The sequence below is a fragment of the Zeus faber genome (assembly GCF_960531495.2).
Source record: "Zeus faber genome assembly, chromosome: 19".
Lineage (NCBI taxonomy): Eukaryota > Metazoa > Chordata > Actinopteri > Zeiformes > Zeidae > Zeus > Zeus faber.
In genome coordinates, this window is record NC_137206.1 from 14613314 (window position 1) to 14626753 (window position 13440).

Sequence of the window (13440 nt, forward strand, 5' to 3'; positions counted from 1 at the left end):
ATATGTTTAGGTATAAAGTTAGAATACGTTACATTTAGGTATATTTTAGAAGAAGGCTTTGGTGTGGTTATGGTCAGGGTGAGGATCTGGTATATTGCCCAATCCCAGTTGTCATGTTTGACATGCTCTGACTCCAACAAAGGGCAATGACTCACAATAGTGACGTTGCCCATATCCAAATTGCTGAAATAATGACAATCATATGCCCACTCCCAGCGTAAGCCTCAGACACATTACAAGAGCAACGATGACGAGAATGAGCAGCACGACGACTAACAGGATTTTAATTTCTTATCGTACCTGCACACACATGAAAATGGACGTCTCACGCAGCACGACTCAAGAGACAGAAGCCAGACAGACACAATTTCAGGGTACACCTGCACTTGTTGGAATGTATTTTTAATTTATATTTTCATTCCAGAACAAACATGGAGTCCATGCAGCGTTCCGCAAATCTGACTCGTGGATCGCTCTATTGCAGCACACACTATTTTTTTTCCCCCAGTTGAGCCATTGCACACGTTGGATCTCGTTCTTTCACGGAAACATTTTTTCACTTCCTCTTTCATCTGTTCTAAATTTGCGAATTGTACTGGCGAGTAACACCACAGGATCATACACACCCAATGGAGCCAAAAGCGTTTGATTTAATCATGCAAGGCATACTGGGAACATATGAGAGAGATTGGAGTCTATCTCTCATGACTACACCTGTGACAATACACCGTGACTACCCTGGTCTCCCTCAACTCCGCTCAAACTGTTACTGATTCAAAGCTGGACAGTTGTGTAGTGCATTACAGGGGTTAGCTGTTCCCCATCCCAGCCTCGTCAGTCCGTCCCTCTGTGTGTCTTTCTTCCTCCGTCAGTCATTCCAATAACTTCGCTACTAATGGAGTTCCAGTGTCAAACCATGTCAGAATCAAAAACATTCTATTTTCCCATAATGGCTGGAATAACGGAAGACACACAAAAGAAAAATCTCCATTAATAGACCACAGAGACTGGGTGAAAGCCTTAATGCACTTAAATAACAAACCCCTCGACCCCATCTGCCTTTCTTTTGCACTCCCTCACATGTCTGCTAACAAGAGAATTGTGCTCTTACCTTCTTTTGAGACATTCTATTGAATGGGCAGAAGACGAGGCCAAGGAGAAGAGGCGATGCCCCAGATTTTTACACGTTCCTGCGAAAAGTTCATCTCGTTTCCTTTCATTTCACATTCATCACTCACCCGAAAGGGTAATTATTTTTATAAATGGGAAGGTATCCGGAGACATCCTGATTTTCTAGTTTCGAATTAAATTTTAACAATGGCCGTTGTGTGGCTATTATCTGCCACTTCACCTTGCACAGCATCCTCGAATGGCTGTGGTGAACCCTTAGCTCTAAAGCAGTGGTCTCAAACTCAAATGACCTGGGGGCCACTGGCCAGGTTGTCTTCTTCAAGGGGGGGCCGTGTTGAACTTCAAGGGAAAACGGGCCTGTTTTTGTTGTTGTTGTTTTTTTGTCTTGTTTTCCTTTAAGATCCTGTAATCCTGTTAGAAATAGCTCTCTTTTCAACTATTATTTTATATATTTTTTTATTTAATTAAGCATTGCGATTGGAAAAAAATATTCACCATCACCATGCAGGGGCCGGATGTGGCCCGCGGGGCCGTAACTGAGACCCCTGCTCAAATGGACTTAGCTGAGAGAGTGTGAAAAAACATTCATCCTGCATTGTTTGCGAGCAGGGCTTTGTCAGTGCAGCAAACTAGATGCTGTGGAAAAGTCGGTAATGCTGGAAAGTCATTCCAAGCAAGAAAGTCAACCACCAGAGAGGGGTGTGGGGTAAAAATAGGAGAAAAATAGAGGAGGAGGCACGTAGGGATAGATGAGAAGGAGAAGAGGGGGGCGGGGGGAGATTTGTCAGTCTTGTCTCTTAATTGGATAGGGGTGTAGGAAAAACAAGAGACAAGCTCAACCAGCCGTGACTTTTACAGGAGCACGCACACGCACCCATATCCGGACGTGCACAAACACACAGTGAGGTGCGTGGCCTTTTGTGTGCACTTTTTCCAGGGGACTTCACCTTGGGATGCTTCGAAAATGGCCAAATGGTCCAAATAAAACCCATATATACACGCACGCACGCCCAGACACACATTCACACACATGCTCAGGCACCTAGACAAAAACACATGCATTTTTCAGGGGGGGAAAAAAAACAAAAAAAAACAAGGAATTTATTCTGAAAATATTTAATTAGGTAGCTGTGCACAAGAGAGACTTTAAAATGCAGACATCCAGGGGCAGCTATTTTATATTCTTCACCGAGAGACTAAAAAAGTAAACATTCCCCGTAGAATGCTGTATGAGAGGAGACGAGACGAAACCGTTCAAAGTTGTATGACCTCATATGCATGATAAAGTTATGGGAAAAATATTTGCAGTGCAGCTGGGGAAATAGGGGCATGAGCGACGCCCATTATTGACGGAAGCCCGTCGGCGGAGGTCTGCACGTTTTAATTCCGATCAGTAACCACGCAACCGCTGTAAAGCCTGCGGGGAGGGTTTGTCTGAGGAGACAGAATGTGGCGTTTTAATGCGGGAGACAAACTGTGATCGTTTGCTGCAGCTGAGGGTCCAAACTCCATGATGGATCGCGTCCGCTGACAGATTCTGACGTTTGTTATTGGTTGATCGGTGATCCTCAAACGCGCACACAGACGATCAAGACTGACACCGCTCATTATTGCACACATCTAGAAGCACTGACAACCCGCACGCACACACACCCACACACGCACACACACCCACACACGCACACACACCCACACACACACCCACCCACACACACACACACACACACACACACACACACACACACACACACACACACACACACACACACACACACACACACACACACACACACACACACACACACACACACACACACAGTGTAGCCCCTCGAGTTCAACCTGCTGATTAGAGCAATTTGACACACAGCCATCCGACAACAGCAAACATAACAGGGAGGAGGCATGGCGAGGTAGGAAGGAAGGCAGACGGAGATGAACAAACATAAGATTTTCTTTCTCGTTTTTTTTTTTCCCCCTCTCCATTCGACAGTACCATGCAGAGAGGAGTGGCGAAGAGAGAGAAAGAGGGGGAGAACTCTGCGTGCCTGCTGTCTTCCCTATGGAGAGGAGCTAACGCTGTGATATTCTCTTGACCTTGACGGCTCGGCATAAAAAACCCACACTTCGACATAGATCTCACGCACCCGCACGAACACGCACACACTCACACACACACACACACAGAGAAAAGCTCATCTTCCTGCCAGACGTTCGGTCAACCATTAGAAAACGAGCTACAACCCCAACCTCGTAACAGTAGTTGGGTTCAACTCTCTCCTTGGTGAAAACCTTGCCTCCCATGCTTGGGGGCCCTTCCGGGTCGGTTTAAACTCAAACATGGACATTCAATTAAGCAATTGATTTTATTTCGGTATTACACACTTTTGAGAAAGAATATAATTTCAGTAATGCCTTATATTAAGGTGCTTGTAATAAGCGTTAGGTAATAGTTAATAAGGTCCTCCTAAGATGCTTATTAAGATTATTATTGTTAAATAATAGCTAAATAAAATAAACAAATAAAATAAATAAATGATTAAATAATAAAACTATATAAGTGTTAATAATATAATTTATTAGCAGCTAATAATAGCAGTTAACTATGCACTGTTTAACAGTTAACTATGCTCTTATTATGTGTTAATGAGAGCATATTAGTGTTAATTACAGCATTTATTAGAACTTAACTATGCAGTTAACTATGCATTTTGCAGCTACCAGACCTAAAGTGGGAGGAGTGCCTTATTAAGGTTAATAAATCCTTTATTATGCACTTATTAACAGCTAACCATGCTTGTCATAGATCCCCCATCTGGAATGAGCACTATATGTGGTCAAGGTTGATAAAATGTGAATAAAGATTGATGTATAAATACAATATTTTAGAAGCGAAGCACAAAACCACTCTTTGAGACAGCTCTATTGATTTTGATTTTCTTTTTAGTTTTCATCACTCTCACTTAAATGGCAGCCGTATACTGCCACAAACAGAATGTTAAAACAAAGCCTCAAACAGGCCTTGGAAAAGAAATAGTACAATAATTAGTACAATTACAGTATCTTTCAACATTGAGGTAAATTGTATATTGAAAAAGATATTCTGAAAACGCTAGATAAAACAACACTAATCACATCGATACAAGTTGGAACCAGCTACCAACACCCATTCGATACCAAAATAGAAATATAGCTGCAGGCTGCAGAGTGCGTGCTACAGTTTCCCGGGTTCTCTGTAACTCAGCGCGATTTTCCGGGTTACCTTGAATGCAGCATGGGCTCCCCCCCGATCTGTCGTCTCCTGGTTGCTCGTCTCAGAGAGCAACCACTATGCAGTCTACACAGCGCAACCCTCCCTAGTTATCCTAGTTCGGAAACTTCTAAAGATTACACAGTGACCGATTCCACGCCACCCAATGGACATTCTCAATCGGAATCTGTACATTTATAGAAAATAATATGAAGACTTCATAAAGCATCTTACTGTAAATCTCATCTTGCTCATTTTCGAACGAGACGTGTGACGTGTCAGTTAACCAAGACCAAATGAATATTTCTGATCAAAGTTGTTCGGTTCTTCGCTCATATCTGCTCAGCATGTGGATCAATTTGGATGAGACTTTAAGCCCCATGGATCGGGCTTGTTGTTCCAGCACATCCCACAGATGCTCCATCGGATCAGACCTTAACCCCGGCCATCCACATGATGTAGAAGAAAACGGGATTCATCAGACCAGGTCACCATGTTCTTCCATTGCTCCATGGTCCAGTTCTGACGATCACGTGCCCATTAAAGGCTCTTTCAGCGGTGGACAGGGGTCAGCACGGGCACTCTGACCGGTCTGTGGCTACACAGCCCCATACACATCAAGCTGTGATGCACTGTGTGTTCTGACACCTTTCTATCATAGCAGCATAAACTTTTTCAGCAGTTTGTGCTTCTGTGGGATCAGACCAGACAGGCTTGACTTCGCTCCTCACGCGCATCAATGAGCCCATGGGTGCCCATGACCCTGTCGCCGGTTCACTGGTTGTCCTTCCTTAGACCACTTTTGGTAGGTACTAACCACTGGATACCGGGAACACCTGCCAAGACCTGTGGTTTTGAAGATGCTCTGACCCAGTCGTCTAGCCATTACAATTTGGTCCTTGTCAAAGTCGCTCAGATCCTTACGCTTCCTTATGACTGTTCACTTGCTGCCTATGTATCCAACCCCTTGACAGGTGCCTTGGCAACGAGATGAGCAATGTTGTTCACTTCACCTGTCAGTGATTTTAATGTTGTGGCTGATTGTGGATATAGTTTTATTAACACATAATAAAAGCATAGTTAGCTATTAATGAGTGCATATTTAACTGCTAATAAATGCTATTATTAACTGCTAATAAAAGCTGTAATTAACAGTTATGTAGTGTTATTAACACATAATGAAAGCATAGTTAACAGTAAATAAGTGCGTAGTTAACGGTTAATAAGTGTATAGTTAACTGCTAATAAATGCTATTATTAACACAATAATAAATAGTTAATAAGCATCTTATGAGGACATTATTTACTATTAACTAACTCTTATTACAAGCACCTTAATATTAAGTGTTCACACATTTGATCGTGCTATTAATTTCTAACAATTGCTAAGTATTTCAACTGCATAGAATTTGATGAAAAATGAAACAATGAAAGACAGTGCATACACAGTAGACACAAGGGGGGTGGGGGGGCTTTGTGGTTCGGGTAATACCTGAGGGATGCAGGCAGTCTAGAGGTGTCAACTCTTCAGCCATGGCTGCTCTTCACACCGCCCTCCCTGTTCCGAGGAGGTTTACTCAACTAGAACGGGAGAAAGAAAGGGAGGAAAGATCACTATTCTCCCATTTTTCATGCTTTCACACTCTGAATTTTGAACTATTTTGACTTTTTATATATATTCCTCCCTTTCAGGCTCGGTCATACTGTCGTTCTGCATTTCTCCTTTCTACAATGGGAATTCTTTTATCTTTCTTTTTTGTTATTTTTCAATTTATTAAATGAAGTGCTTCTATGGCGTTCCACTCTTATGAAGGTTTCCAGAAGCCTGCCTCTAGGTTTATTATCACCTAGTGTACCTAAACAGAACACACACGCACACCTACACATACACATTACATTTGCTTTCATAACACTGGTAACAAGTAAATTCCTCATGAATCCATGGGTTCCACTCAACATAAGCTAACTGTTTGTGCTGAATTAGTCACTGAGCAGGATACATTTTGGTCACAGGAAAAAAGGCTCTATTGATCTGCGATGTGATGCAGATACCACCTGCAGCCTGCTTTATAGCCACCGCAAGCCAGCCGTGCGGCTTAAGGCGCGAACACTACCAGAGTGCGAGCATTATAGTTGTGCGTTGCCATAAAGATGTCATAGCGATATTTTCCTGAAAGACAGGGGGCGCTCTGCACAAACCACCAGGGGAAACTGAAGGAACTGCTGCAAACATTACAAAAGAGCCCCGAGGGAAGGACCTGAATAACTAGAAAAGTTATTCAGCGGTTAAATTAAAATAGAAAGTGTTAAATGTATGTACATCTATTGTAGTCAGTGTAGGCTTGGGCAGATTTACGATTAAATTGTCTATCGACGATCAACTCCATCGATCGTGATTGACATTGATGAGGGACGATTTTTTTTATACGCAAGGAAAAATTTGAGCATTGAAACAGTGTAAGTGCAGTTTACAGTGTTTCGCAACATCGCCCGAGCCTAAGGAAGTGCAGGTTTCTTTTAGTGGTTTAATAAGGCCAATATCTGCCATTTTGAGATAATCGGCATCATCTGATGCCTGCGCTCACGAGGCCAATAAACAAAAAAATCTATGCAGACTAGCTATTTTTCTATATATATAGATTCTGAATATTTGAAATATTTTCACTACTCGTTTTCCGCACTATCGATATACCAGTAGCAGCTGAGCTTGATTGCTCTCTCTTCTCTCCAACAGCGAGTTGACACACACACCGCTGCAGTGCCCACATAGCCCTGCCTCCTCTCACTTACTCACAATGCTGTCTTCTTCTCGTCACTCGTCTCATTAGCTCCAGTTTGTTATGGTGTTGCTCATTAAAGATGGCAAGTGCAGAGCCTCCCTGGATGTGTTTGTGTAAATACTTTACTTGTTAATAATAAATGCTGCACTTCTGTAATGGGTAGACATTCTCAATTTCCCAACCAAATTTTAATATGACACTGTTTATTACTATTTATTTTTATATCATTTATTTTTCATGCATACATTTCTTTTTTTACAAGGTTTGTTTTTTTGATTGCCTGTGGACCTTTACTTAGTTGATACACTTTTTATTTAAAATAAGAAGAATGCAGATCTACTAAAGCAAACAGAGACAATGCAGACAATAATATGAGTGTCTTTGTTGTAATTAAATCATTGTATTTCATCAGCTGCAAAAAAAAACAAAAAAACATTATGTGCATTTTATATCAGCCGTCGGCCACTCTGCTCTCTTAAATATCGGCAATGATCATTGAAAGATCCATATCGGTCAACCACTTGTTTTTTAAAATATATATATAGTTGTGATTTTGTGCAATTTGTTGGTGTAAGTATTTTGAAGAAGTCCTGAGGTATTAAAATGTTGGAGTCCTGAGGGAAAGGGAATTCAATGAATTCAACCCCATCTGGTTATTTTTGTTGCCACACATGGATGGATCGTACAGATTGTACCTGCAGACGTCTTCGCTCAGAGTTCCTTCGGAACATGTCCATCTTGAATTACCTACAGTGTAGCCTACGGCGCGGAGTTCCAAAAATTGGGAGGTGCGTGGCTGCTCGCCCTCATGCAAAATCGGCGTGTGGCGCTGTAGCGAGCGCTGCAATGACGACACTACACCTACGCCGACTATAAAGCAGGCTTACAGGTACACGTCTACATAACCACTAACTATTTGTTGACACAAGCTGAGCTGAAAATTAACATAACCAACTGAAGATTAAAAGGATTAAGGGATAAATTGTTTTCGTCAAAGACTGCTTGAGTAGACTGATAATAACCCTGCATAAATCTGCTCTGATCAAAATTGCCTTTGACGAAATGAAAAGATGTGGGTGAAATCAGAAAAAACCTGTAGCTTTGGACAGAAAAAATGGTGGATTGCTGAAGTATATTTCAGATTTCATGGATTGTGAGTGTGTGTGTGTGTGTGTGAGACTTACCTACAAAATGCCAGAAACTCCGAGAAATATATCAATATCACTGGCTTAATAAGGCATAGGGAAACCAGCTGCAATCCTTCTTGGAAAGCTATACAAGCCCCGAGCCCTGTGTGGTGGGATGGTACAGCATTACTTCAACAAGGAAGTCTTTTTGCGACATGAAGGAGGTGGAAATGTACTTTGCACTCTTTGCTACAGATCTTCAAATGAACGTTCAATGATTCTCAGAACTACCACTGAACGAACACTGCCTACATCCCGGAATTCATGAAACAACTCTTGAATTTATTTAGCGTTGTATATTGGGGCATTCTTACCCTGGAATATGGGAACAACACGAGGGAGCAGTGGTTATGTGAAAAGACCTCGTTTACCACCCGTGGCCATTATAAGATTAATTATTTAGCACAATGGGACTCGGCCATTAAGCAACCATGTTTATCAGTTGGTAACAGACATTGTGAGTCTAAGGCGTCCTTTGGCTTTCTCCGAACGTAAACCCATATGGATGTCGGTACGGTGTATATGGTTTATGATTGGATAGGGCTGTGACGATAACCGTATTACTGCAGTCACTTGGCGTCACCGCGGGGTTGAGCTCATTACGGACATCACCGCAATATATATATATATATATATATATATATATGCTGGTGAAAGGTACAGGATTGTATATGGTGTGTGATATGAAATAGGGAGGGAGCGATCGGAGCACAATTTGCGCACGCGTCTCCCTCTCCGACGGCGGCCTCATCGGCCCTCGTTTTACCGTTGCGTCAAAGTGTCAAAATGTGAAATTATTATCTCTCATTACAATATTCACTAAAAATAAACTGCACATAAATACCAATAAAACGTTCCCTTTTATTTGTAAACAGAACTTTACAATGACCCTGTTAATTCACAATAAAATCACCAAACCTGAATGAGCCGTTTGCATATACTATTTTGTTTCTGCGTGAAAAAGTAATTGGTCGACTTTGAACTTCACATCTTAATTGTGCTGCGGATCAATATTGTCCAACATATCAAAAACAAAATTGCAAAACGCTGATCTCCCATTGCATCCAATGCATTTCCAGTGAACGCCCCTCGCGCCAAGTTAAGGAGATCTCAGAACTCGATGGGGCGATTTGTCAAAAAATGTGCAAAGTGTGACCGTGGGGAATTCTGGGTTAACATTTGGTAATTACGGACATGCGTATTGCGTACTACTTCTGCATAGCAAAATCCACACAGAACAGAGATGACAGAGAAATATAAACACAATGATCATTTTTGAGTCATCATCACTGACTGTCTTTCATCCTATGTTCAAGGGCTTCTGGAGAAACTAAACTTTTCAGTTGCTCCACTCTTCACTTCAGCTTTGCGCACCGCACGCGAGTGGGAGGGACAGTCCTTTAAACATATTGGGGACGCTGGGCACGGAGGAACCATTGCAAATTAATCAACTACTGTTTTCAGCTGTTTTATTTGCCGAAGGGGGCACGGCGTACGGAGGGCCGTGTTCGCATCATATACCCCTCTCCCACTGCACCAAAATCCCGATAACCACGAGTGACAAATGCCGGAAAAACCCAGCATTTGTAACTAGTGGGTCAATAGACAGGTTTTAATCGGCTCCACCTCCGATCAGCTCTGATGGGAACAGGACACCCGGGTCGACGCGCTCATGTTAGCCTCTTTACCTGCACGACGCAGCGTGCGTTGAAGTTCTGGACGCTGGCGCATTAATAAACAGGAATATATCCGTGTATCATTCCATCATTTCATACCACAATCCAAATCAGAAGATACTGACTGTTTATGGGGGGGGGCCTAGAATTGTTCTGAGTGTAGGGATCGCACTGTGGGGACCACAGGGGAGAACCTCCCAACTCCCCGCCGCCGAAGGGCCGGTGCACGCAGCATGTATCCATGCTCCACGCGGCTTCTACTGTAGCGGTTGGGTCGGTCACGAACGATTCGATTCTCTTGAACGGCTCAAAATACTTTATTTCCAAGTTTTACGTCATCAGTTATTTCAGTTGCCGTCTCCTCAACTGCTTTGTTGAAAAACGGGGCAACTTTTGGTGTGAAAACGGTAATATTCACACATAGAAAAATATACCTATGATTCAACTTATTGATAGGTCCTCATTGAAATGTTATCGCTGTTTATTTTTGTAAGTTGTCTGTTTTATCCTGTTATTGTAACGCACAATGACCGGGGGAAAAAAATTTAAATATAAATTAAAGCTGCAAGCAGCGATAACCGGGACCTTGACGCGCAAGTATTGGCGGAACCCGGTCCAGGAGGAGTTTGCTAAAGTACAGAGCATGAAAATGACTTAAACCCCCAAAAAACGGTCACGTAAAGAGCGCCTGTGTTTCTCGAACATGAAATTCAACACTTTGCCACGGCCACACCGTGCTACGAAAACACAATCTTTTTTTTATAACCTTTAACCGTGAAGGCGTCTTGTAGACAGGCACACGTTTGAAAGTCGATCCGATAAATCGCCCTAGGAGGAGTTTGCGAAAGTGCAAAGCATAAAAATGACCCAAATAGACCAAAGAGTGACTGAGATGGCACCTTTAATTAAACATTGCCGACTTCCTGCGGGGTTGGGGTCATGGCGGCAGTTAAAAAAAAAAAAAAAAAGTCTAACGATGTGACATATGTGGACCGACTTTCGTGAGTTTTCGTGTTTCACTTTCTCTTCTCTTCCTTCTTCTCACTATCCTCTTCGACGATCTCAAACGGCCCCTAAAAAGCGCGACTCGACCAGGCTTGGAGGATCGGAAGGAGAAGGATAAAACGGGGGCCATGATGACACGGTGTAGAAACCCCCCACCCACCCCCAAAAGAAGAAGACGCCCCTCCGCGGTCCGAGAAGCGACGCCGTCACAGCCCTAGTCGTGGAACGTACCGACTAAATACAACCCCTCGCTCCAGCCTAACGCGCGTCCCTCCGTTAGGTAACGGTAACGGCAACGGCAAGCCCGCCCGCACGGCGCGGAAAAGGCCGACACCACACTCCGGTGGGAGCGCTCACCCCGGGCGCGTCCGGTTTGAAAAGTGGCGCCGACGCGGTGACACCCTCGCGGTACACGCCCACCCGGTCGCGACGCACAAAGGGGGGAGCGCCACACCGACACCCAGCGAACGCCGGTCGCGCTACGCCGCGGTCCCGTGCACCCCGCGGAAAACATGTCGCCAACTTACGGGATGGAGAGCTTGTCGCTTGTCGCTTGTCGCCTGTCGCCTGTCGCCGCCGTCGCCGCTTCCGGGTTCGTTTTGTGTACAGTCAACGAGAGCGCCGCCGCTCCACCGGGGGACGGGAGCGAACCAGTGGAAAGGTGCGCCCGTTTCCCGATGGGGACGCGTAGAGGCTAATGGTGGAACTGCATGTATATTCTGCAAAAAAAAAAAAAAAATAAACGGTGATAAACGATAAAGTCTGATAAAAACTGAAAGTTACGGGGCAAGATTACTTCATGAGAAGTGATCATAATAAATTAAAGCCGACGAATGACTTCAATTAATTCCAGTTAAAGGGCCTCTCCCAAAACTGCTCCGATTTGGAAATCGCAATTGTCGGCCATCGCTGAGTCTCTAATGAAGTCCTTTGGGCTTTGGTGCCTGTGCCCCACCCCCTACACCCCCCTCTCTCTCTCTCTCTCTCTCTCTCTCTCTCTCTCTCCTATTCTCTCCCCGCTCTCCTTTCCCCCCTTTTTTTTCTGTCTTTCCTGATTACTACAAACTCACTTATTAAGGCACTCTTCTCTCTCTCTCTCTCTCTCTCTCTCTCTCTCTCTCTCTCAGACACACACACACACACACACACACATATACACACACACCTCTTTCTGTATGTTTGTTGTATCATTTATTTTTCCCACACATCCCTCTCTCTCTCTCTCTCTCTCTCTCTCTCTCTCTCTCTCTCTCTCTCTCTCTCTCTGCCGTTGTCTTCCGACGGGGTAGGAGCGGTGCTGAGACGGGGAAACCAAAATCTTTCTCAAGGTGAATCCACTCCGACGGCTCGTTAAGACAAACGTTTCTCTCATCAATCAGCGCCTGTCCGGCCTCATGGAGCGCTGGGTGGGACTTACGCCCGTACGCGCCGACACACACCCACACACACCCACACACACACGCACACACACACACACACACACAGACGCGCAGACACGCTTGAGAAGTCATTCATTCTGTGAGCATGCATTATAAATACATCTATGAATAAATTCCTAGGCCGGCGCATTCTTCATTGGATGGGATTTGTTTTACGGGGGCCGCGCCGGCTGAATGCTTGAACCCCCGTCCTCTCCCCCTCCATCCATACCTCTCCTTCCGTACCTCTCTCTCCCCATACCGCTCCCCGTGTGTGTCCTCATCTTTTCCGATCGTGTTTTCTCGGCCGTTTCTTGCCTTTTTTTTTACGTCCAGATCTTACCGCCTATACATCCCCTCTCTCCCTCTCTCTCTCCCGAACAGTTTTACGTTGCGTCGCCGCTCCCTCCCGTTCGACGTTTTCTCCCCCCCGCCGCTCCGTTCGTTCGGATGGACGTCTCTTTCGCCCTTTTCGCCCCCGCCGTCCCCCAACCCCCTGCTGCGACCTCGTCGGGGGTGGAAAGCGCGGCGGGAAGGAGGGCGAGGGAGATCGAGCGACAGCGAGGAGGAAATAGGGCGGTCGCGGTCACGTCTTCGCGGGGAAACGGCTTTATAATGGTGCCATCAAACTGGGGAGTTGTTGCGGCGGTCAGTTGATATATTCCACTTTGGCAAGGCTACGCGGGCTAATACATACAATATTATCACGCCCGGGGCCACCGTCCAGTGCAGCCAATTTATTCCACAGTCGGCGGCTCCGCGGTCTCATCGGGAAACAGGGGAGTCGGCCTCCCTTTAAAGGCACTTCTGAAGGCGGCGCAGGAGGGAGGACGCGCGCACGCGCCAGCGTGGCGCTCGCGAATATACTTTTTGTTTGAGCCGGCTGACCCTAAATGTTAGCTGAAACGCGTCCTAAACGAGAAGGGCGCTCGTTTTCAGCGGCTCTCACGAGTCGCGTGCGTTGCGCCGGTTCAACCTGCACGCCCCGGAGCGGCA

The 13440-nt window shown here is 44.9% G+C and overlaps 1 protein-coding gene across 1 annotated transcript in view; it reads right to left on the reverse strand.

The window, feature by feature from the left end:
- tpk1 (thiamin pyrophosphokinase 1) overlaps positions 1–11651 on the reverse strand; it is a 78719-nt gene extending 67068 nt beyond the window's left edge. Inside the window, exons 1-3 of the mRNA XM_080019925.1 lie at positions 11554–11651; positions 8343–8448; positions 5871–5959 (exon numbers count right to left, since the gene is read on the reverse strand). Of these exons, the coding sequence (XP_079876051.1) occupies positions 5871–5913 (43 nt within the window). The 5' untranslated portion in view covers positions 5914–5959; positions 8343–8448; positions 11554–11651. The remainder of the gene's footprint in view (positions 1–5870; positions 5960–8342; positions 8449–11553) is intronic.
- Positions 11652–13440: the final 1789 nt, after the last annotated feature.